At 43.4% G+C, this 26,331-nt stretch overlaps 1 protein-coding gene across 3 annotated transcripts in view; it reads right to left on the bottom strand.

The window, feature by feature from the left end:
• Positions 1 to 26,331, bottom strand: part of MARCO (macrophage receptor with collagenous structure) — a 67,931-nt gene that overhangs the window by 17,491 nt on the left and 24,109 nt on the right. For all 3 annotated transcript variants that reach the window (XM_030210610.1, XM_030210611.1, XM_030210609.1), the window contains 5 exons: positions 17,669 to 17,740; positions 13,315 to 13,413; positions 7,976 to 8,011; positions 2,980 to 3,078; positions 378 to 431 (listed from right to left, as the gene is read on the bottom strand). In XM_030210610.1, coding sequence (XP_030066470.1) covers positions 378 to 431; positions 2,980 to 3,078; positions 7,976 to 8,011; positions 13,315 to 13,413; positions 17,669 to 17,740 — 360 coding nt within the window. The remainder of the gene's footprint in view (positions 1 to 377; positions 432 to 2,979; positions 3,079 to 7,975; positions 8,012 to 13,314; positions 13,414 to 17,668; positions 17,741 to 26,331) is intronic.

The raw sequence follows: 26,331 nt of genomic DNA, 5'->3' as shown, positions 1-26,331 counted from the left end.
ACTCATCGATTGATGTTTACAATTTTGTAGACCCCTGAGGAAGGCGTTTTTAGCCGAAACATGGACCGTGTTGGGTCGTAATAAAGGTTTCCTTTGGAGCATCTTACCTTGCTGTGGAGATTGATCATTTGACTTTGGGTTCTTTCCACCCTATTGCTGTTGTGTTTCGCTTTTGTGGAAAGTGTGAACCCCATTTGGTTGTGTGTCTAAAAAGAAATACCTTCGTAGCACTGTGTGTAACTCCTGGGAATATTATGAGCCCTTATACACACATGGAAAGTCTTTACATGCAAAGAATACTTCAGTGTTACTAATTGTTGTACGTTTTTTTCTTGTTTCTTTGGTTTGCTAGAAGAAATATTCATTCGTTTTATTACCTGCCTCTCCCTGTGCTCCTTTTTCACCATTAAGTCCTGGTCCTCCTGCTATTCCTGAAGGAGAGAAAGACACTCATAAGAACAAAAGAATTGTTATACTGGGTCAGACCAAAGGTTGATCTGTCCCAGCATCCTGTTACCAATAAGTACCCAAAAAGTACCAAGGTCCCATGCTACTTACCCCAAGGATACCTTAACCCATTAGTGCCCAATGTTTCCAAACTAAGCCAAACGGGAACAAATTGATTTGTTCCCATATGGGAACATCGGGCACTAACGGGTTAATAATGTTTTATGGACTTAATGTTTTGTAGGACAATTAAACAAGACAAATGCAGTATCGCTAGAGCAAAAATAGTAACCTAATACCAAAACAAGGCTCCAGAAACAAAATAACTGGTGCTTATTCAAAAAAATGGAGAAAAAGCCCTCAGAAACCGTGGGTAAATTACCCAGGGTTTAGCGCGTGGTTCTATGTTATTCACATTGACCTATAACACACGCCACAGTTCTATCACTGGGCAAAAAAACTCCATTTTAGACAGACCTATAATTCTTTGGTCTTAATGTTGCTGTTGAACAGTGGCGTACCAAGGGGGGGGGGCGGTGGGGGCGGTCCGCCCCGGGTGCACGCCGCTGGGGGGTGCCGCGGCGCACGCCTGCTGCGAGAGTTTGCTAACTTCTCTCGTTCGCTGCAGCTCCCTCTGCCCCGGAACAGGTTACTTCCTGTTCCGGGGCAGAGGGAGCTGCAGCGAACGAGCAAAGTTAGTAAACTCGCAGCAGGCGCACGCTGCGGCACCCCCCCCAGCGCCATGCACCTGGGGGGGGCTCTTTCGCGGGGGGGTCCGCGCTCCATCGGGGGGGGGGCGCTGCACCCGGGGGGGGGGGGGCGGGGCGCCGCCCCGGGTGTCCGCCCCCCTAGGAACGCCACTGCTGTTGAACAAAGTGAATTTTTCTTAAAACATTCAAAAAAATATTTTTTAAGTGAATTTTTCTCTTTCAAGTGAATTTTACTTTTCCTTTTCTCTTCTTGGTAAGGTCACTTGCTAAGGTGACAACGACAGCATGTCAGAAAAGTTTACACTTAGCTTTTAAATCGAGCACTCTTCACTGTCCGTTCATAATGTTTTATGGACTTAATGTTTTGTCCCTAGCAGAGGTGTAGCCAGAGCCCAAGGTGGGGGGGAGGCAGATTTTGATTCACCGCCCTGCCACCGCCCCCTACCTCCGCCACCCCCCCTCCACCGCCTCACCGCCCTGCTGCTCCCCACCCACTGCAGCTGCTGTATATCTTGGCTGGTGGGGGTCCCCAACCCTTGCCAGCTGAAACACCACCGCAGCAAATATCTTGGCTGGCTAATACCTTGTCCTACCTTTTCTTCCCCTCACATCCAGCACGCTCCCTTTATTGAAATTGAGCATGCTCATTTTCACTAAAAGAAGCGTGCCAGATGTGAGGGGAAGAGAGAGCAGGACAGGCAATGCGGCAGCAATGGAGACGAGCGCTGGACCAAGTCTTCAACTGGCAGGGGTTGTACTTTCTGAAAATGTAAACATTCAAGTCATGTTTACCCATTCCACTCAAGATTTTATAGACCTCTATCATATCTCCTCTCAGCCAGTTCGTCTCCAAAATGTAGAGCCCTAACCTCTTTAGCCTTTCTTAATATGAGTCACTCTATCTCCTTAATCATGTTGGTCACCCTTCTCTGTACGTTTTCTAATTACACTATATCATTTTTGAAATGTGGTGACCAGAAATACACACTGTACTCAAGCAGCAGTCACACCATGGAGCGATACAGTTGCCTTATGAAATTTTTTGTTTTAATCGCTATTCTTTTCCTAATTCCTAATTCTGTTTGTTTTTTTGGCCACCATCACACACTGAGGAGAAGATTTCATCAAGTTGTCCATGATGACACTTAGATCCTTTTCCTAGGTGATGATTCCTAATGTGGAACCTAGCATCATGTAGCTATAATTTGGGTTTCTCGTCTCTGTCTACATCATTTTGCACTTGTCCAATTTCAATTTCATTTGGATGCCCGGTCTTCTAGTCTCCCAAGCTCCTCATGCTATAAATTAAGACATTTGCCTGGGGAGGGTTAGTGGGAAAGAAGACTAAACAGAGGCAAAAGAATTTAAGACCCTCTAATAAAACTAATAGCTAACTGTTAATGTTATAGGGCTGCAACAACTAAATTTAAACTACTGCAAACAAGAAAAATATTTCAGGGATTCAACGCTTTCTATAATGAGTAAATTTAAAACAAATCGGAGAAAATTTTTCTTCACCCAACGTGTAATTAAACTCTGGAATTCGTTGCCTGGTGAAAGTGGTGAAGGCGGTTAGCTTAGCAGAGTTTAAAAAGGGGTTGGACGGATTCCTAAAGGACAAGTCCATAAACCGCTACTAAACGGACTTGGAAAAATCCAAAATTCCAGGAATAACATGTATAGAATGTTTATACATTTGGGAAGCTTGTCAGGTGCCCTTGGCCTGGATTGGCCGCTGTCGTGGACAGGATGCTGGGCTCGATGGACCTTTGGTCTTTTCCCAGTATGGCATTACTTATGTACTTATATTGTTAGTGCACACCTGGATATCCATTGCCACCAGGGTCACCTTTTTCTCCTTTCTGTGTAATATTTGTAGATTGCCCTGGAGGACCCACCATCCCTTTTTCTCCTGGATCACCTGGAAAAATGGACAAAGAACGTAGTTAGTGGACACCATGACTTATAGACCAGATCTTTTTTTTAATCTTTATTTATAAGTTTTTAGAATAATACAATAATAATAATAATAATACACATATGTGTAAGAAATGAACAAGCTCCATATGGTTTATCCAATTAATCATCAAAGATTTTCAAAGACTAAAATAAAAGCAACAAACCAAAAACAAAAAACAAAAAAAAAAAAGAAAGAAAGTAGCAGTAGGTTAACAGAGACTAAAGCATCACTATGCTCATATTAGCCCTCTCCTCAAGTCACTTCACTGGCTCCCTATCCTGTTCCGCATACAGTTCAAACTCCTTTTATTGACCTATAAGTGCATTCACTCTGCAGCTCCTCGGTACCTCTCCACTCTCATCTCTCCCTACATTCCTCCCCAGGAACTCCGTTCACTGGGTAAATCTCCCTTATCAGCACCCTTCTCCTCCACTGCTAACTCCGGACTCCGTTCCTTTTATCTTGCTGCACCATATGCCTGGAATAAACTTCCTGAGCCGGTAAGTCAAGCTCCATCTCTGGCCATCTTCAGATCTAGGCTAAAAGCCCACCTTTTTGATGCTGCTTTTAACTCCTAACCCTTACTCACTTGTTCAGTACCCTTATTTTATCATCCTCACCTTAGTAATTCCCTTATCTCTTATTTGTCCTGTTTGTCTGTCTTAATTAGATTGTAAGCTCTGTCGAGCAGGGACTGTCTCTTCATGTTCAAGTGTACAGCGCTGTGTATATTTAGTAGCGCTATAGAAATGATAAGTAGTAGTAGTAGTAGTAGTGTTCTAGGCCCAGAACATTTGAATGTGATTCCATAGCACCTTAGACTCCAAAATTCTCAACAACATTTCTGACTTGATTGATCTCCCAACCAGAAACAGAACCAGTTCATCACGGACTTACCTAAATCTCCACTACCCAAATTGCAAAGGACTCAAATACAAAACAACCGATGTGTCCAACTTCTCCTACATAAGCACACGACTATGGAACGCACTGCTAAAAGCTGTGAAAACAATCTACGACCATCTAAAATTCAGAAAATCACTAAAGACCTACCTGTTCGGTAAGGCATACCCTACCGACCCAACATAAATGCCTCAACTGTGCAACACATTAACACCAAAGATCGTATTGGACATTATCTAACCCTTCCTATCTTCAACCCCTAATGTGCCTGAATCTTACCTACCCTATTCCACCCTAACATCTAATTGTATTTGTTCCTCTACCGGACTTGGCAAATGCCCTTACGATACTATGCAAGCCACATTGAGCCTGCAAATAGGTGGGAAAATGTGGGATACAAATGTAACAAATAAATAAATAAAATAGATCTTAAGACATATCTTTTTGCCGGTGCTTTTGTGTAATAGCCTTTTTCTTTTTGTTTGGGTTGCTGGTGCAATCCTGGAAGTCGTAGTCAGTTTCTTTATGGTTTGTCTCTTCCCCTCTGTCCTATTTATATTGTTGTTCTTGCACGCCTGACCTATACCTTTCAGTTTTGTCACCTCGTTTTTTTCTCTCCGTTGTAGACTTATAAGCCACCTAGATAATTGTACTTGATGGGCGAATAGTAAGCCCTTATTAAACTTGGAAACTTGGATAGTCAAATAAAAATGCAGAGAAAACAAGACAACTACACAAAAAAATGTCATTACTAATGCTCTCTCTCTCCCTGAATTTTATAAATGCAGAATTGTGCCACGTATCTTCAGAATGCATGTATCAGTGGTTTTATACTTCCAGGTAGAAAGTTATTGGGAAATGGAACAACCCCTACACACACATCACTATCTGGAATGTATTATGGGAGATCAGAGTTCTGTCAATCAAAATGGCTGCCCTCCTGTCATCATCTTGTTACTCATTGAATGTGAAACTTTTGACAAATGAGGTATCAGAGAATTAACAAGTAGCTGACAGACCTTAATAAGAGGGTAAGAACTTTGTTTTTACATTTCTTTTTAAATTATTGATCTTTTATCTGCATTTTCACAGCAGACTGCCCAACGTGGGCCAACAACTAAATGAATAAAACCTAACAGTCAATAAATACAGTAATGTCAAAAACAATACTGCTTACTGGGCCTTGAATTTATGTATTTACTTACTGGGATAAAATATTTATGATATATCATTTATTCATGCTTTGTATTTACTTTATATATCTACATAGAATAACATGAAATAGGATTTTTTAAAATCAAAATTCTTTAATATATAAAATTAACGGGAAGTAAAATTAAACTTGCATTTCAGCTGGGCGGGTTCAAGATGGCGACCTAGCAGGACGTGCGACTAAGACGCTCCCGAGGTTTACTTTGAAAAGTACCTTTTTCCACAGGAATCATGCCGAAAAGGAAAGGGAAGCCGAGGGGACCACCCCTCCCGAAGCAGATCCCTTCCTTGCCTGGGTAGCAGTCTCTGTCAGCATTTTTGGTCTCCACTCCAACCGCGGGCGTTTCTATTAGCGGGGAAAAGAAGAGCCCTGCTCAGGAGAGTGATCTTTCGCTCAGCCCGCTGGGACCGATGACCCCGACGCCACCGCATGCACCCGGAAGCGCTGTTCCGACCGCCGAAGGTAGAGCGGAGTCGAAGGAGTGGTGCGCTCCCGGGGTAATTGTGACGCCTGATACACTCTTAGGGCTGGCTCAGGGAATCCAGCGAATGCCTGGAACAACAGTGGGGGAAACCGTGGAGGAGCCGCCCTCAACAACTACACAAGAAGAAATTACTTCTTGTGCTCTGGCGATGCAGCCCCTGGTTAAACCCCAAGAGGTTTCACTGGAGACGATATGGACGGCTCTGGAATCTCTTCACAAGGTTTGTACCTCATTTATTACAGTCTCCCTGAATAATGCAACGCAGATAAACTCTTTAAAAAGTCAAACTGAAGGGCTGTTGAGAAAACAAACTGACTTGGAAGGGCAAATAGGAAAAATTTCTCAACATCAAGCCTTAACTTCAGGGGACCGAATATTAATTCATAGGAAACTAGAGAACCTTGAAAATCAATCAAGAAACCTGAATGTAAGATTGCTAAATTTTCCGAAGTCTAAATTTGTCACTCCCAAGGATATGTTTGCAAAATTCTTGAAAGAGGTATTTAAATACCCAGAGCAATCTTTACCCCCATTACAAAAAATTCATTACCTGGAAATAAAAACTTCCCCACAACAGGATATTTCTAAAGTTAATTCACCTGAGAAGCTAGACTTAACTAATCTATTGGAGCAATCAATGGATAATACAGAGACTAGAGCAACCTTGATAGTAACATTTGTTTTCTTACAAGATAAAGAATCTTTAATGAGACTTTACTTTAAAAACATTCATCCGGATTTTAAAGGAAGCAAGGTCTCTATATTCCCAGATATTGCAAGATGGATGCAACAGAGGCGAAAGAAATTCCTGGACATGAAACAGGAATCTCTTGCTACTGGGGCGGTTTTCCAGCTACGATTTCCGTGTAAATGCATGTTAATATTCAAGGAGGAAAAATATATATTCTTTGAACCTGAACAATTGCGGTCCTTCCTTGATAAGAAGAAGAACCAGACTTCAATCCAAACGTTGAATCCCGAGAATATTTAGGAACCGCTGCTAGTACTCCTTTAACCTACTTATTGTTATGCTAACTTCCTTTGGCTTATAAACCATCTTGAATCTCCCATCCTTATTAGTGGACTATAATTCCATTTCTCAAGGCTAATATTATTGTAATAATGATTTTTATGTGTTTCATTTGGATGTTTGAAATGGATGTATCAATTCAAAGAGATGTATCTTTGTTTAAATTTGAAATTAATAAAGAGATTTAAATATAAAATTAACTCAATAATTGTTTTCTGCAGTAGCAGGCACCTAGGATGAGAGGAAGCAGGAAGAATTTGGAAGGATTTTTTTTCTAACAAAGGCTTTTTTTTTTTATAAAAAGGAAATTCAGTTGGCAGTTAGGATCCATTCTGCTCTGCCTTATGCTGGTGTTTCAGAACTCTGAAAAACTCCTCTGTCAGCTCCAGCATTCTGCCTAAGTGAATCCAGTCCTCTGTGAGCTCCAGTGTTTTTTTTTTTTTTTTGTTCTTGTTACATTTGTACCCCGCACTTTCCCACTCATGGCAGGCTCAATGCAGCTTACATGGGGCAATGGAGGGTTAAGTGACTTGCCCAGAGTCACAAGGAGCTGCCTGTGCCTGAAGTGGGAATCACACTCAGTTCCTCAGGACCAAAGTCCACCACCCTAACCACTAGGCCACTCCTCCACTGTTGCTACTATTTGAGATTCTACATGGAATGTTGCTATTCCAACATTCCATGTAGAAGTCAGCCCTTGCAGATCACCAATGTGGCCGTGCAGGCTTCTACATGGAATGTTGCTAGTGGAATAGCAACATTCCATGTAGAATCTCCAATAGTAGCAACATTCCATGTAGAATCTCCAATAGTATCTATTTTATTTTTGTTACATTTGTACCTGGTGCTTTCCCACTCATGGCAGGCTCAATGCGGCTTACATGGGGCAATGGAGGGTTAAGTGACTTGCCCAGAGTCACAAGAAGCTGGGAATCGAACCCAGTTCCCCAGGACCAAAGTCCACCACCCTAACCACTAGGCCACTCCTGTCCTAGATCTATTCATCATACTTTAAAAACATTCCTACCTCGGCCCCAGCTGTCCCAGGAAACAGAGCTCTCAGTCACGAATTAAGCTCAGGTCCTCCACATGGTAGTTGTTGATCTTCTTCTTAATTTTACTCTTTGTTTCAGTTAATGTGATGGGAGTTGGATATCAATAGTATCTTAGCCAACTTTGGTGGTAAAGGTGTATGTGAACAATATCAGAGCTGAAATTTAGAGCTTACCCTTTTCTCCTGTCTCTCCTGGATTGCCTTTAACACCTACAAGAGATTACTTTTTTTGAATGTTATATCACAGATAAATATTTGTGTTCAATTTTTAAAACCATATGGGGTAATTCTTTAAATGATTAGAATGCCGTGCAAACAAAAAGAACCAGTTTACGTCCATGAGCCAAAGGGTGGGAATAAGCACAAAACAAGTACCAAACTCTTTATTCAAAATGGAGAACACAGAACTTTGATGGAGCCTGGACACAACACAGGCTGTGTTTCAGTGACAAAGTCTTCCTCAGGGGTCCTCCATTATTTGGAACTCCATGTACTGATATTAATTGGATTTGATTCCTTTTCTGTTTTGGATCATTTATTTATTTTTTGTTACATTTGTACCCCGCACTTTCCCACTCATGGCAGGCTCAATGTGGTGGGCAATGGAGGGTTAAGTGACTTGCCCAGAGTCACAAGGAGCTGCCTGTGCTGGGAATCGAACTCAGTTCCCCAGGACCAAAGTCCACCACCCTAACCACTAGGCCACTCCACCCTCCATCATTCATAACAGGCCCCCTGAAGAAGACTTTGCCTCCGAAACATGGTCTGTGTTGGGTCCAGGCTCCATCGAAGTTGTGTGTGTTTTCTATTTTTAATAAAGGTTTTTGGTACTTCATCCTGGTTCACCTGTTTTGTGGCCATTCCCATTCTTTGGGCTCCAATGATTAGAATACCGGCATATATGTGGTATCTTACATGGCATGCATTTGACAGGTGGGGCATACATGTAGACAAATTTTGGCTGGAGTGTGGATGGCACTCACACTTGCATAACTTATAGAATACTTGCAGGCTTATTTTCGACAGGAGAAGGACGCCCATCTTTTGACACAAATTGCAAGATGGGCATCCTTCTCACAGGGTCGCCCAAATCGGTATAATGGAAAGCAGATTTTGGGCGTCCCCAACTGCTTTCCATCGTGGGGTTGACCAAAGTTCACGGGGGCACGTCGGAGGCGTAGCAAAGGCGGGACTTGTGCGTGCCTAACACATGGGCGTCCTCGACCCATAATGGAAAAAAAAGGGTATCCCTGATGAACACTTGGTCGAGTTCACTTGGTCCTTTCTTTCTTACGACCAAGCCACAAAAAGGTGCATGAACTGACCAGATGACCACCGGAGGGAATCGGGGATGACCTCCCCTTACTCCCCCAGTGGTCACTAACCCCCTCCCACCCTCAAAAAAATTTTTAAAAATATTTTTTGCCAGCCTCTATGCCAGCCTTAAATATCATACCCAGCTCCATGACAGCAGTATGCAGGTCCCTGGAGCAGTTTTAGTGGGTGCAGTGCACTTCAGGCAGGCGGACCCAGGTCCATCCCCCCCTACCTGTTACACTTGTGGTGGTAAATGTAAGCCCTTCAAAACCCACCAGAAACCCACTGTACCCACACCTAGGTGCCCCCTTCACCCAAAAGGGTTATGGTAGTGGTGTATAGTTGTGGGGAGTGGGTTTTGAGGGACTCAGCACACAAGGTAAGGGAGCTATGCACCTGGGAGCTTTTTCTGAAGTCCACTGCAGTGCCCCCTAGGGTGCCCGGTTGGTGTCCTGGCATGTCAGGGGGACCAATGCACTACGAATGCTGGCTCCTCCCACAACCAAAGGGCTTGCATTTGATTGTTTCTGAGATGGGCGTCCTTAGTTTCCATTATCGCTGAAAATCAGAAACGACCAAGTCTAAGGGCGACCTAAATTTCAAGATTTGGGTGTCCCCGACCGTATTATCGAAACGAAAGATGGACGCCCATCTTGTTTCGATAATACGGGTTTCCCCGGCCCTTTGCCGGGGTGTTCTGCGAGGACGTCCTCAGGAAAACTTGGGCGCCCCTTTCGATTATGCCCCTCTTGGGGTCCTTTTACAAAGCTGTGGTCAAAAGTGGTTTAGCGAGCCCTTATGCAGGTCTTTTCCACATACTAAGGCCTATTTTCTCAATTACTGGCCATATGCTACTGTTGCCATTAGAACACATGAGGGAAAAGTCTCAACTGCTATGGCTATATTTGCACATGAAAGTTCATTGTATAGCACATAGAAAAAGTCATCATAGACTTGAAAAACCCTCTAGTATATACTCAAAAATATTTTTTAATTTTTTTAAATCAATCTGTGTGTAGGTCTAATTAGACTTGAAACTCTGTGATCATATCAAAATAATATCAGAAAATTGACGATAACAAAAATAACATCACTTAGCTTATCACGAATCATGGAATGATGTCGTTCTAATAAGGCGGTGGATCCAAAAAAATATATATTATGAATGCATTGGTTCCTACGGTCCCGTTTCGTAAATCTTCATCAGGGAACCCGCTAATTCATGGAACCCCGCACCTAAATCGCTGTCAATCAATCAGAACGAAAGAAGGTATAACTAAACAAGGACAAATCCATTGAAACAAATAGTGAGATCAAAGTTATCAAAATCCCTTAAAAGCAACATCATGTCGTTTTACCTATATTTGCAATGCAATTCCCACGAAACTCGTGTCTTCTGGAAAGAATTGTTGGCGTCCTCACCTGACTTCAGTATGAAATTAAAGAAAACTTTACCCCATCAATGACTGGAGCGTCATATGACGCAAAGATCACTTAGACCAATCATAGACTGCCACGTCAGTAATCACTTTAAATTTAAAGGGCCATAGACTGACCTCTGCTGTCACAATCCAACACTGAAACAACATTCTCTTTCAAAGAAAAAACATTCTCATTCAAAGAAAAAGTATAAAGAATAAAGAAAAAGTTTTTGAGATACAAAAGAATTTGTTCAGATGATAGTCTTTTCAAACAACAGGCAAAAGCATTAGCCCATTCATTACATCAAAGAGGCTATCCAGTGCATGTACTTAAGAAATCATACACAAGAGCGAAATTCAACAACAGATCTTTATTACTTTCTAATAACAACAGATCAGGCATTGAAGATAAAAATCGCAAACACACTTTTGTTGTAAATATCAGAAGGGTGGGGAAGAGGTGGCTAATTTAATTAGAAAAAATTGGGATATTGTACAACAACATCCTTTATTCAACAATTCTGAATTACAGATAGCTTTTTCAAGAGAACGCAATTTAAGGGAACTTTTATGTCCAGCAGATATTGTGGTCAGAAAAAACACCGTTACTGGTTCTCACACCAAATGTGGATCCTGTTCTTTCTGTAATATTATGATTGAAAATGACAGTTTCTGCAATCCAATAGACGGTAAAATATATAAATTCAGACATTTGACTACATGCAAGACCGATCACGTGATTTATTTTCTCAAATGTCCGTGTGAAAAATTATATATCGGCAAGACAGACAGAAGTTTAAAAACGAGATTGAGTGAACATAAGTCCTGTATTAATTCTTTAAAATGTGGAGCCCCTTTAGTCTCTCACTGCAAAGAGTTCAAGCACAATTTCGAACATTTTCAATGCACAGTGATAGATCATGTGGTGGCACACATCAGAGGTGGAGATCGAAGCAAACTGTTACTTCAGGCAGAACAAAGATGGATCCACAGATTACAGACTTTGGAACCCAGCGGTTTGAATTTAACCATACAATGGGGAGCATTCCTATAAATACATCAGATTGAGATTATACTTTTTCTTTATACTTTTTCTTTACACTTTTTCTTTATTCTTTATACTTTTTCTTTGAATGAGAATGTTTTTTCTTTGAAAGAGAATGTTGTTTCAGTGTTGGATTGTGACAGCAGAGGTCAGTCTATGGCCCTTTAAATTTAAAGTGATTACTGACGTGGCAGTCTATGATTGGTCTAAGTGATCTTTGCGTCATATGACGCTCCAGTCATTGATTGGGTAAAGTTTTCTTTAATTTCATACTGAAGTCAGGTGAGGACGCCAACAATTCTTTCCAGAAGACACGAGTTTCGTGGGAATTGCATTGCAAATATAGGTAAAACGACATGATGTTGCTTTTAAGGGATTTTGATAACTTTGATCTCACTATTTGTTTCAATGGATTTGTCCTTGTTTAGTTATACCTTCTTTCGTTCTGATTGATTGACAGCGATTTAGGTGCGGGGTTCCATGAATTAGCGGGTTCCCTGATGAAGATTTACGAAACGGGACCGTAGGAACCAATGCATTCATAATATATATTTTTTTGGATCCACCGCCTTATTAGAACGACATCATTCCATGATTCGTGATAAGCTAAGTGATGTTATTTTTGTTATCGTCAATTTTCTGATATTATTTTGATATGATCACAGAGTTTCAAGTCTAATTAGACCTACACACAGATTGATTTAAAAAAATTAAAAAATATTTTTGAGTATATACTAGAGGGTTTTTCAAGTCTATGATGACTTTTTCTATGTGCTATACAATGAACTTTCATGTGCAAATATAGCCATAGCAGTTGAGACTTTTCCCTCATGTGCAACTGAATATCTGCTTTACAGCCATTTAGATTATCTAGTACAGTTAGCAGAGAATCTGTTAGGTATTTTGGCCATTAGAACACAGCCATTAACAAAGATTAGATTATGAGCACTTACCAACACCTGTTTTATAGGTGGAAGGGCTCATGTACTAATCCTGCGCTAAACAGTATGTGATAATGTAGATGAGCTAACCAGAGGCGTAGGTACGGGGGGGGGGCACGGGGGCATGGGCCCCCGCAAATTTCATCCGGGCCCCTGGTTTGGCTAGCGGGGGTCCCCTACCCCTACCAGCCGAAGCCTTCTTCAGCACCGGTCTTGGCGCAGCTACGTTCGCTGCCCTGCTCTTTTTTCTTCTTGCTCCTCCTGTGCATGCTGACACTCCTTTACGTGAAACTGAGAAGGAGCGTCAGCGTGCACAGGAGGAGCAAGAAGAAAGAAGAGCAGGGCAGCGAATGTGGCTGCGCAGGAGATCGGCGCTGAAGAAGGCTTCAGCTGGCGGGGGTTGGGGACCCCCGCTAGCAAAGGTATTTGTTTGTGAGGGGAGGCGAGGCGGAGTGGGGGAGGCGAGGCGAGGCGTGGTGGGGGGGCGGCGGGGTGGCACTCAAAATGTGCCCCCAATCTCAGGCTCTGGTCCCCTCCCACCCCTGGCGCTAACTGATTAGCATAGAACACGCCTACTTTCTACCCTCTGGCCCGCACCCAGCACTAAAAAATAAAATCTGTATTTCAGCATGTGGGCAGCACGGGAACATGTAAAAATTACTACAGGATGCATGAGCATGTCCCATGGTAAGCAAGCATTAGTGCTTACCACAGCTTAGTAAAAGGTCCTCTTTATGTAGTATGTGGCCTCTTTAAATATCAGACCCTATTAATTCATTAATCACAAACCTGGATCTCCTTTTTCGCCAGGAACTCCAGGAGCCCCAACAGCTCCTGCTGGGCCAGTATCTCCTTTCAGTCCCACGTCACCTTTTTCTCCTTGTTCTCCTATTAACAAAAGTAAAAACCGTGGATAAACTGAAATCACACTGTACTAATATACACTTCTGATTTTTTTCAGTCTATAACTGGGGTGCCATAGCCAGTGTTGTTCAAGGTCAAAGTACTTAACTAAAATTAAAACTACATTTACATTTTAATACTTAAGTAAAAGTACAGTGAAGAACACATTAAAAAATGTACTAAGTGAAAGTAAAAAAAGTTATTGCCTAATATACTACTTTTTGAGTAAAAAGTAAAAGTACCACAAAAACGATGATTGTAACTATTGTTAATGTTTTATCCCAACAACTTTATTGCTCTATAATTCAATCCACTTTGCTTTTAGTAAAAGTATATTTTGAAAATGGCTGTTGTTTATCATTTATTTACACTTAATATGTTGTCTTAATTGTAATACAAGTCAAAGCGGTTTACAATTAAAACTATAAAATCAAATAAAAGAACTCCAATACACAATAAGGAAAATACAATCAAACAAGAAGAGAATACACGCAAGTGTTGACATCAAGAACACAGGGCCCCTATTACTAAGCAGCGGTAAGCCCAACGCAGGTTTACCGCTTGCTAAACAGGAAGTACCGCTGGGCTACCGCAGCAGCCGAGTGGTATTTCCCGCCCTTAGCACGCCGTCATATCCAGCGCTACAAAAAAGGTGGCAGTAAGGGTTCTCCCAAAAATGGCCACCCGGCAAGTGCTTTACTTTATATGGTAAAAGGGGGCCTTGGTGCTCGTGAAAAACACACACTGACGCCAGCGAAGGCCCCCTTTTGCTGCAGCTTGGTAAAAGGGGCCCACAGTTCTCAGTCCAGATTATGCGATTGCACTTGTGAGTCATCAATCCACCACAGCTAAAAAGGTGCTCAGCAACTGCACCAGCAGGAAGTGAATTGTTCAGTCTGATTAGGGTTACCATATTTTATCCCACCAAAAGGAGGCCACATGCCCCGCCCCCTTTCACACCCTCGCTCCGCCCCCTGTCACATTTTCCCCTTCCCCTGTCACACACCCCATCACTCCCCCTCCCCATCACACCCCTCCCCTACTACTGCCCTGGTGGTCTAGTGACCTCTTCCGCCTTTGGGGCAGGAAAGAGCCCCCTCTTTCCTGCCCGGAGCGCTGTCATGCAGCCTTCCTGTTCTTGATCTTGGCGCCGATTCAAAATGGCCGCCGAGAGTTGAAGTCTCGCAAGGTCACTTCAACTCTCGGCGGCCATTTTGAATCGGCGCCGAGATCACGAACAGGAAGGATGCATGTAGGGCAGCGCTCCGGGCAGGAAAGAGGGGGCTCTTTCCTGCCCCAAAGGCGGAAGAGGTCACTAGACCACCAGGGCAGTAGTAAGTAAGGGGAGGGGAGGCTGGCAAAATTTTTCATATAAATATTTTCACTACTTATCTTTTGATATCAGACCCAGGGGTTCTGGTGCCCGACATGCATGTTTCGTGCTTTGAAAAAGGGTTTGGTCCCGATAAGTAAGAGCAGAGCTGGCACTAAGGGAGACTTGAGGGGAATGTCCTTGATACAGCTAATACTAGAGCGAAACATGCATGTCGGGCAACAGAACCCCTGGGTCTGGTATCAAAAGATAAGTAGTGAAAATATTTATATGAAAACTTTTGGTAAAAAATTAAAACTTTTGGTAAAAAATCTAAAACTTTAATAATCGGGTGTGCCGATGAAGAAGTTGGTGCTAAATACATTGCCATATATACATCTTGTGCAATGAGCACTGCTGAGGTCACCAAATTGGGTAAAAGGCAAAAGTGAAAAAGATTTTGCTGAAGAATTATTTGTGGTTGAGAAAAAGTCATTTTTGTATGAATATTTACTGGATCCCTTAGAAATCATTTTGCACAATGAATATTTAGCATATCCCATATATGAAAGAAAAGAAACCTCATAGCTCCCCAGACAAAAGAATATTCCTGTGAGAAGAACTCACTCAGAAGTGGAAGGAAAATCTTATCGTTGGTTTCTAAGTGTTCCTAGAAAAAAGGAGTTTAAAAAAACTCCATATCTGGAGAAAAAATGACTACCTCCCAAAAAACAAGAAGCACATATGATATGCAAACCTTAAACATACAGAGGGATCCTTTTACTAAAGTGTGCTGAAAAATGGCTTGTGGTAGTGTAGACGCGGGTTTTGAGCACGTGCCAATCCATTTTTCAGCGTGACTGTAAAAAAGGCCTTTTTAAAATTTTTCCCAAAAAATGGATGTGCGGCAAAATCAAAATATGAACAGCAAATGTAGAACATGCACACGCAGCTGGGGGGAGGGGCAAAACAACCCCTAGGTATGGATCGTAATGTAACTGACTGGATCACAACCTGCTTCCTCTGAGGATAAGAGCTGTACTAGTGGTATGCTGCAGGGATTGGTTCTTTTTTGCGAGTGATATTGGAACGGATAACTTGGCAAAACGCCGTGTTTTACAACTGGAAGAGCAAATAATTAACCCATTTTTAACCCTGATCTTGCCCGGGTATTGTTTATCAGTGGTAATAGAGTCAAGCCTTTAGAAATTACAGGGTCAATATTCAACGCCCCCATCAAAATAAGTGCTACTCACCAGGGCTAGCCATTGATTTTCAGTGGCATTATCTGGATAATACTTCTGAAAATCTGTAGTGACCACCCTGGCACTATCCAGAAAGTGTTGAGGCAGTCTGGGGGTGGAGTCAGAAGTTATCTGGCTATTGCACATATTCAACACAGGTACATGGATAACTATCCAGATAATGTAGATCAGGAAATACTGTAGTTATCTGGGTGTTGACAATGAATATTGGCAGTGGTGTACCAAGAGCAGGGTGCTGGGTGTGGTCCGCCCTGGGTGCAGGCAGTAACAGGGTACAGTGAGCAGTTGCGTGGCTGTTGCCTCTGCTGGTCCTCCTGCCCCGGAACAGGAAGTTGAGATCAGAGGGGGCAGGAGACCGGCAAGGCTGACAGCCAAGCAACTGCTCGCTGCATCCCCTTGCTTGGAGGAGGAAGGGCGGGGGGAGGGGGGATGCGCCTGGAGGAGAGGTTGCTCCACCCCAGGGGCAACCAAGCTAGGTTTGCCACTGAATATTGGCAGTAGCCAAATAACTGGTACTGAATATCCAGGTATAAATGCCATGGCCAGTGTTTGAAGTCAGTGCTGACTGTAGTCTTTAAATAATGGGGGGAGGGGGGTATTTGTTTTTGAAGCCGACTGGGGTACACATTCCATGCCAGAGGCATTGAAGTGTTTTCAACAATGATCCACGTGATCAGAAATCTGTGTGTGTGGGCCACGTGAATATTTTAGCCTCCAATACCATGATTTATACTCATCAAAAAGTGTGAATGTCTTCTAGCGTCGTGACTTCATATTCACCAAATAGTTCTAATGCTGACTATCTACTGTAGGTAAAAAAAAAAAAAAATTGCAAAAACTTTTATGTGGGCTATATCCAAAGGCCAGGTGGACCAAATTTGGCCCATGGGCCACGTTAGCCATCCCTGTTCGGTGCCTTATTGTACTAAACAACAATAAACCAATCAGTAACAATATCCACAACCAGTGTTCTTAAATATTTACAGCTTCAGCTTCACATTTGATGATACTCAGTCAGTCAGTGCCCTCCATTGCATCACATTGTTTTAGGTTGTGCATCTTGTCTGTTTTTACCAAATGTGTCTCTGGAAAGTGCTGTGTAAATCTGCTATGTCCTATGTAACCTATGACAGTGATTCCCAAACATTTTACAATGACGGAACCCCTAAAAGATTTTTTTCATAACCTAAGGAACCTCCCTGAATCCCATCCAGCTTCTGCTCCCCTTCCCCTCTCCCCCCCCCCCCCCCCGCTGCACCCTCAATTCAGCATCTTCCCCCTCCGCCCGACTACCTCATGCTGCTTTGGAGGAGCCTACCTCTGATTTAGTTTAGCCGAAGAGGACCGTGCCCGTGCTGCCTGAGCATCGAGGGAGTCAGCAGCATGCTTCTGCCACTGATGCTGGCACTCCCGCACATGCTCAGTTCATGCTGTTAAACTGAGCACGTGCAGGAGTGCTGGTGTCGGCAGCTGAAGGCATGCTGCTGACTTTCTCGCTTGCAGAACCGTTGAATAGAACTCGCACAATCCAGTTTGGGAATCACTGATCTATGATACTAATAATATTTTACTGACGTGAGTATAAAAATGAGCTATCTGCAGAAGATCTTTAAAATAAACAGCAACCTGCAAGAGACTGCCTGGGTACAGCTCACCAGCTTACCTTTCATCCCATTCTCGCCTTTTGTTCCTTGGTCTCCCTTAAGTCCTGGTTCTCCTTTCTGACCTGGCTCACCTGAAATGAAAAAAGCAACAAAATATTTCTCACTTAGGAGTCCTTTTACTAAACTGCACTAAGCGCTAATGCACACTTAAAGCAGCAAAAATATCCTAACGTTGGATGTACTAAACCAGTGGTCGGCAAACTCATTAGTCAACAGAGCCAAATATCAACAGTACAACGATTGAAATTTCTTTTGAGAGCCAAATTTTTTAAACTTAAACTATATAGGTAGGTACATTGTTATTAACTTAATTAGGGTACTCCTAAGCTGGCCTTTGCTAAAAACTCAGTCCTGGCCAGCATTGTGCAGTAGGACTGAACTCACTCAGTTGTCTTGGCTATTTCAAAGTGCAAGGAACTTGTGCAAACAGTATCTGCCATTCACTACTTTTAATAGAATTAACCATTAAAACCAACCATTCAAGGAAACTGTATAACTCCACCCCCACCCCACGCAGCATGAGTTTGAGGTGCACTGCTACCCAGCCCTCCTCTCTCCATTCCTGCCGGCCGTGGCCACCCAGGGTTTAAACCTTACCTTTTTATTTTAAGTCGCAGCGACCGGCGGCTCACTTCCAGGCTCCAGCTTTTCCTTTCCCGCTCAGTGACTCCCGCCCGCCCTCGCGGAAACAGGAAATACCTCATCAGGAAGGCGGGGCATTGAGCGGGAAGTGAAAGGCTGGAGGAGGTGAGCCGTCGGCCCGTCGCTGCAACTTAAAATAAAGAAGTTTAAACGCTGGGCGGCCACCGGCAGGAACGGAAAAAGGACGGAGGGCTGTCGGGGAGCTGAGGGCGGGCGCCTATGGACTGACTGTGAGCGCCGGACAGTGGCGGGGAGCGGACTCGCGGGAAGAGCCACACTCAAGGGGCTAAAGAGCTGCATGTGGCTCGCGAGCCGCGGTTTGCTGACCACTGTACTAAACCATTCCACATTAGTTTAGGCATGTATATGTGCTAATTGCACTGTAATAATTTTTTTGAAGGTGCATGTCAGGGGCAGAGAGCTGGCGTTCTTGCACTAATCCGTTAGCACATCTAACATGATAACGGGTTAGTGCAGTGGGTCCCAAACATGGTCCTAGAGGCACCCCAGCCAGTCAGCTTCTCAGAATATCTACAATGAATATTTATGAGAGAGATTTGCATGCACTGCCTCCTCCTCATGCAAATCTATCTCATGAATATTCATTGTGGATATCCTGAAAAGCTGACTGACTGTGGTGCCCCAGGGATAGGTTTGGGAACCACTTATTACTTGGTTAACACAAGAACCTTACTGCTTCCTAAATAGGTGGCAGTAAGTGCTCTCATGGTAATATTTTAAAATGTAAACAAGAAAAAGTAAAACTGGGCCTTCAAGAGACAATGGCAGTCCTTTATTGTGAAAAAGACCCGACATGGGCCGTGTTTCGGCGCACAAGCGCCTGCCTCAGGGGTCTGACATAAAAACACAAAGATAATTATAAATACACATTTCACAAAAATTAACATCCATATCATAAAGTAATAAACAATTAAAATGCAAAAACATAAAAATAATAAGATATAAAATACAATATTAAAAACAAATGTATGAGGATCAAAATCTTGTCAGTGATAACCCAAAGTGTTTAAAATAAAATAAAATAACTAAAATAAACTTCCATGAACCATTATGTACAATCATATACACATTAATAATACCATTTACAAAATCATAGAATGAATTAAAATAATATGATATATTAACCTATTTTGATATGACTCACTCTGTAAATATTACAGTGTCATGAGTGTTAAGGCAAATTGCATTTGTGAGTTGTGAGCAAAAAGTACTCAATATATATCTGCATGAAAAAAGGGGGAGTGATCACATGCTAATGCTAACATTAGCACACGGTCATAAATGAAGATAATAGGAAAAAAGTCTTTTTTTTTAAAGGCTATGGTAAAAATGAAAAGATTTGCATAAGGTTGTGCTAAGGTCAATTCTTACCGCAGCTTTGTGAAAGAACCCCAAAATATTTAACAAGTTTTTGTTTTTGATAAGAACGATGAGTGGAGATAATATTAACATTTCAACAGGTACATATTTTGCAATGCAGGCTGCTAACAGTGTTCAAGTTTCAGCAGACACTTCCAAAAATAAAATCATTTAACATGCAGATTTTCCTAGAAATTCTGACACCTTTAGTGATCTGAGCTGTACTATTAGTTGCTATAACATTATAGTCAGTGCCCTCATCTCTTGTGATTCTGAGGTTGTGGGAAGAGGAACAAAATCCAGGCCTGCCCATGGAATTCCCCAGTGTCTATGGAGTCACCGCGGGGAGACTGAGGTCCAGAGTGTTGGCAATGGCTTTCAAAATCCAGCCCATCCCATGGAATTCCCCAGTCCCCATGAGGTCACCATGGGAGACTGAGGGCCAGATTTTCAGCAATGGCTTTCCTATATCTCTCCCTGCTCCTTACCTGGCATATTCTCAGCTTCTTTTGAACACAGCAGCAACACTGTGCTTCAAGTCATCACACTTTGCAGGGCCGCCGAGAGACAGAGCCGGGCTTGGGGCAGGGTTGCCACCGGGCCCAGGGCAGAATCATCATCGCCACTGCTGCCCCCCTCCCTTCCGCCTGCCCGAAGTACCATGGCTGGCTCCTTCCTCTGCCCAGCATTTACTACACTGTAGTTTCATCGCATGCCCCCTAGTCCTAGTATTTTTGGAAAGCGTGAACAGACGCTTCACATCCACCTGTTCCACTCCACTCATTATTTTATATACCTTTATCATGTCTCCCCTCAACCGTCTCTTCTCCAAGCTGAAAAGCCCTAGCCTCCTTAGTCTTTCTTCATAGGGAAGTCGTCCCATCCCCGCTATCATTTCAGTCGCCCTTCACTGCACCTTTTCCAATTCTACTATATCTTTCTTGAGATGCGGCGACCAGAATTGAACACATGAAGTGATACAACGGCATTATAACATCCTCACACCTGTTTTCCATACCTTTCCTAATAATACCCAACATTCTATTCGCTTTCCTAGCCGCAGCAGCACACTGAGCAGAAGGTTTCAGTGTTTTATCAACGACGACACCCAGATCCCTTTCTTGGTCCGTAACTCCTAACGTAAAACCTTGCATGACGTAGCTATAATTCGGGTTCTTTTTTCCCATATGCATCACCTTGCACTTGCTCACATTAAACGTCATCTGCCATTTTAGCTGTTGAGGAAAATATTGATTAGTCCAAAATTCTGTTCGTAGTGTTGCAAATTTGTACTACTGTTGGTGATATTATTGTTGCAAATGATTTTTATTAAATATGAGTTTTCCAAGTACTGGGTATATACATTTCAGTTTCCTATCACCCCACCACCACATACACACACCTTTGCTCTAAGGGGAGAGCCCTTCAAGCCTAAGCCCTTGCTAGCACTTGCTATAACTGATCTAAATCCAAATTCAAAATCCATTATCAGGTATAGTGTGTTTGTGTGTGTGTATAGAGTAAGTTCACTTCCAGCTCTCGACCCACCCCACAATTGTCTTCTGACCCTGAACCCCACATCTGACCCTGGCCCCAATTCCTCTTCTTTTTTGTCTACAAATTAAGCCCCGAGTATAGTTGCTTGCCCTATTAAATGGTATTATTTTATCAAATGCTTATCATGTCAGGTGATCACTATAATATGTAGTATTATATTTCTTTTACCAGCTGGTACATAAACAACCATTATTTCTATTTATTGTCTGTTATTTTCACTTTCAGGCACATTAGCGCTTACTGTTAACAGCCTAATGTGTCCTGTTTATCTTGTACAAATATGGTTGGTTGTAACTGTATATGCTTAAAACTAATAAAAATTGATTGAACTAAATTTAAAAAAAGAAGGATAAGAAATAAACAGATGCTCAACATATAACTAGTGCATTATACATTAACCCCCAGATTCTCTGTATGGCGTCGATCCAAGATGTGCGCTCAAATAAATTGGCTAACTAGCCAATTAGGGTTAGATTCTATTTATGGCGCCTGAAAAGTCCACACGGAAAAGAATTATGCCTAGGTGTATTCTCTAAAGTACACCTAAGTTTTATTACTATTATTATTTGTTACATTTGTAACCCACATTGTCCCACCTCTTTGTAGGTTCAATGTGGCTTACATAGTGCCGGAGAGCAGTTGCACACTCCGGTGTATACAAATACAAGGTGAGGTTGTGATAGGGTCATAGGAGCCAACTTTTCAAAATTATTGGGGGTGCTAAGCCCAGTGGAAATAACCCCTCCCTGGACAAATACAAGGAATTTTCTCAATATTGGGGGTGCTCAAGCACCCACAGCACCCACAGAGTCGGCTCCTATGGATAGGGTAATGTTCATTTGGCAATGTCCCTATCCGTTTCCGCATTCAATTCAAACTTCTCTTATTGACCTGTAAGTGCATTCACTCTGCCGCTCCCCAGTACCTCTCCACTCTTGTCTCTCCCTACGCCCCCCCTCGGGTACTCCGTTCTGTAGATAAATCTCTCTTATCTGTCCCTGTCTCCTCTACTGCTAATTCCAGACTCCGTTCCTTTTATCTTGCTGCACCTCATGTCTGGAACTACCCGAGCCTGTACGTTTAGCCCCGTCTTTGGCCGTTTTCAAGTCCAAACTTAAAGCCCACCTCTTTACCACTACTTTTGACTCCTAACCTACTACTACTACTATTTAGCATTTCTATAGCGCTACAAGGCGTACGCAGCGCTGCACAAACATAGAGGAAAGACAGTCCCTGCTCAAAGAGCTTACAATCTAATAGACAAAAAATAAATAAAGTAAGCAAATCAAATCAATTAATGTGAACGGGAAGGAAGAGAGGAGGGTAGGTGGAGGCGAGTGGTTACAAGTGGTTACGAGTCAAAAGCAATGTTAAAGAGGTGGGCTTTCAGTCTAGATTTAAAGGTGGCCAAGGATGGGGCAAGACGTAGGGGCTCAGGAAGTTTATTCCAGGCGTAGGGTGCAGCGAGACAGAAGGTGCGAAGTCTGGAGTTGGCAGTAGTGGAGAAGGGAACAGATAAGAAGGATTTATCCATGGAGCGGAGTGCACGGGAAGGGGTGTAGGGAAGGACGAGTGTGGAGAGATACTGGGGAGCAGCAGAGTGAATACATTTATAGGTTAGTAGAAGAAGTTTGAACAGGATGCGAAAACGGATAGGGAGCCAGTGAAGGGTCTTGAGGAGAGGGGTAGTATGAGTAAAGCGACCCTGGTGGAAGACGAGACGGGCAGCAGAGTTTTGAACCGACTGGAGAGGGGAGAGGTGACTAAGTGGGAGGCCAGCAAGAAGCAGATTGCAGTAGTCTAAACAAGAGGTGACAAGGGTGACAAGGCCCTGTCCTTTTATCCTCACCTCTTTATTCCCTTACCCTTATTGTTCTGTCTGTTTACCTGTCTTAACTAGATTGTAAGCTCTTTGAGCAGGGACTGTCTTTTTATGTATGGTGTACAGTGCTGCGTATGCCTTGTAGCACTATAGAAATGATAAGTAGTAGTAGTAGTAGTAGTTCATGTGGTAGGACCACATAGAGGAATTGTCTATTGCTCATGTTTAGTTATTCTTACTGAACAGCACCTTGAATTAATTCCTTCAAAAAGGTGGTAAATAAGTCCTAAGAAATAAGTCCTAAGAAATAAACGAAGAGGAGACAATCTCAAAAGGAGGCAAGTGGGTTTGTAAAAATACTACAGGTAAATATTTTTGCTTTCTCCAAGGACAAGCAGGCCACATTTCTCACAAGTGGGGTATCCCTAACATCCAGGCTCACCAAAACAACAAAGATTGATCAAATGGAACTTGCAACGGCGAGGACAGTAATCAGATTAACCTGAAACTATAAACGAATTGAGTGAGAGTCCAGAATAAAACAGGCCTAGGGGGGTGGTATTGGATTCTAGACCCCAAAGAGATTCTGCAACACTGTCTGCCCAAACCGTCTATCGCATCAAGTATCCTGCTCAAGGCAGAAATGAGATGTGAATATGTGGACTGAAGACCACGTTGCAGCCTTGCAAATTTCTTCTATGGAAGCTGACCGCAAGTGGGCTACTACTAATTATAATCATTTCTATAGTGCTACCCAGGCCCGTGCCAAGGGTCTATGCCACCCCCCCCCCCTCCCGCAGAAGAACAGTTGGCGCGCGCGCGCCCCCCCCCCCCGTGAAGATGATCGCTGCGCGCCCTGGGGGCCTTTAAATCTTTTACTTGCAGTCGCAGCAGCATCTGTGAAAGCGGAGCGCTGCCGACGTCTCCCTTCCCTTCGCGCTCTTGGTTTCCTCAGTGTCCGCCTTCTTCTGACGTCAGAAGAAGGCAGGACACTGAGGGAACCAACGAGTGCAAGGGAAGGGAGACGTCGGCAGCGCTCCGTTTTCACAGACGCTGCTGCGACTGCAAGTAAAAGATTTAAAGGCCTCGGCGGTGCGGGGCGAGGGTAAGCACTGCGGCGGCGCCCTCCAGAGGTGGGCGCCCTCCTGCGGTGCTTACCTCGCTTACCGCATCGGCACGGCCCTGGTGCTACCAGACATACGCAATGCTCTACCAACGCTGTACACATTATATGCAGGTACTTTTTCTGTCCCTAAAGACCTCACAATCTAAATTTTTGTACCTGGGGCAATGGAGGGTTAAGTGAGTTGCCCAAGGTCACAAGGAGCTGCAATGGGAATCAAACCTAGGTCACCAGGATCAAAGCCCACTGCAGCTACTTCTCTGTTTCTGCAATACTTGTGCTTAACATGTGTATTATGCTCAATTACAAAATTCAAACAAACTTTGATACAGATTCCTCCATCATTAAGCAAACCAGCAAATAGCTGAAAAATTATAATAATAATTTCAGAAGCTTAGCCGGAAATGGGTGGCGGAGCAGGTGGGGGGAAGAGGGGTTGGTGGTTGGGAGGCGAGGATAGCGGACGGGCGGGAAGTACTGCTGGGCAGACTTGTACGGTCTGTGCCCTGAATAAGGCAGGCACAAATCAAGGTAAGGTATACACATATGAGTTTGTCTTGTTGGGCAGACTGGATGGACCATGCAGGTCTTTTTCTGCCGTCATCTACTATGTTACTATGTTAAGAATGTTCCATTGTTAAAACAGTTACCCCCGGTTTCTATATTTGGCACCCCGAGTTGGGCATGGAAACCAGCACTAAAAGCTATTCTACAAAGCGGGGGGGGGGGGGGGGGGCCTTTTACTAAGCTGCATATGCGCCTACGCACACCCAACGTACGCCAATTTGCAACTACTGCCTGGCTACCGCATGGCCCGGGTGGTAATTTCATTTTTTATGCGTGTGCGTGTGCGGCGCTAACCTGGCGGTAATCAGCATTATACGCGCTGATGATTACCGCCTGGTTAACGAGTGAGACCTTATCACTAAATGAATGGGTGCGGTAAGGTCTCAGGACCAAAATGGACACACACCAATTTTCATTTTGCTGCACGTCCATTTTTGACCCCAAAAAGGGGCCTTTTTTGCAGGTGCGCTGAAAAATGGACCTGCGCGAGCATTCCAATACATGCGTCTGCAACGGAACAGGCCATTTTTTCAGCGGACCCCAGTGTTTCCCAAGTCCACTCCTGGAGTACCCCTTGCCAATCAGGTTTTCAGGATATCCACAACGAATATGCATGAGCTTGCTTTGCATGCACTGCCTCCATTATATGCAAATCTCTTTCATGCATATTCATTGTGGATATCCTGAAAACCTGACTGGCAAGGGGTACTCCAGGACCGGACTTGGGGAAATACTGCTCTAAAGGGTACGTGGCCCTTATAGAATAGCGTTTAGTGCCATTCTTTTCCAGCACTCATGTTTGAGCACCATGTATAGAACTCCCCATTAAAGTCTCTCTCATGGAGTTTAATTACTCACGTTGACAAAGAACTTGGTTACAGCCAGCCACCCTTTGTTTTGAAATGCTGCAGATTTAAAGGCACTACTTAGCTTTAAAAAACAAAACAAAACAATAAAAAAAAAAGTAACAACCAGAAAGAAAACCCTTCCCCAGTAGCAGTAGGGAACCAGAAACTCATGAACCTCCGTGCCTCACTTTGATCTGATGCCTCCTTGAATCAACTGTGTCAAAAGCGGCTGCAGACCTCAACTTACTTTAGATAAGTGCTGCTCGCTCACTCATGGTGTCTCAGCCAATTAAGGGGGCAAAATGTTTGACAGCAGCAGGGCCGCAGAGAGACAGAGCCGGGCCCGGGGTGGGGCCACCACCATCCCCCCCACACTCATGCTGCTGCCACCCTCTGCCTCCCCCGCCCCCTTACCTTCCTGCATCTGCTCTTCCCTTGGTCTGTCATTCTCCTGCTCCTGTGTACTGAAAATTTACAGCAATCACAGAGACTACAGTTAACCAAAGACAGTGAAACGCCACCTATTCTCGGACAATGTCTCAGACTGAAAAGCCCATCTAGCTATCTAATCTGACAAAAGAAGCCCACCTACTCTCAGAGACAAAGAATCCTGTCAGATGCCTTATGGATGTGTATATCACAGCAGATGTCCGGACAGAAAGTCTTATGATGTCATTAAACATGTGACCAGTTACCATGCCCCATCTCAAAACCAGATGAAGC

The sequence above is a fragment of the Microcaecilia unicolor genome, chromosome 7 (assembly GCF_901765095.1).
Source record: "Microcaecilia unicolor chromosome 7, aMicUni1.1, whole genome shotgun sequence".
Taxonomy (NCBI): domain Eukaryota; kingdom Metazoa; phylum Chordata; class Amphibia; order Gymnophiona; family Siphonopidae; genus Microcaecilia; species Microcaecilia unicolor.
Note: the sequence above shows the minus strand (reverse complement) of the source record. Positions and strands in the feature narration are given on the sequence as shown.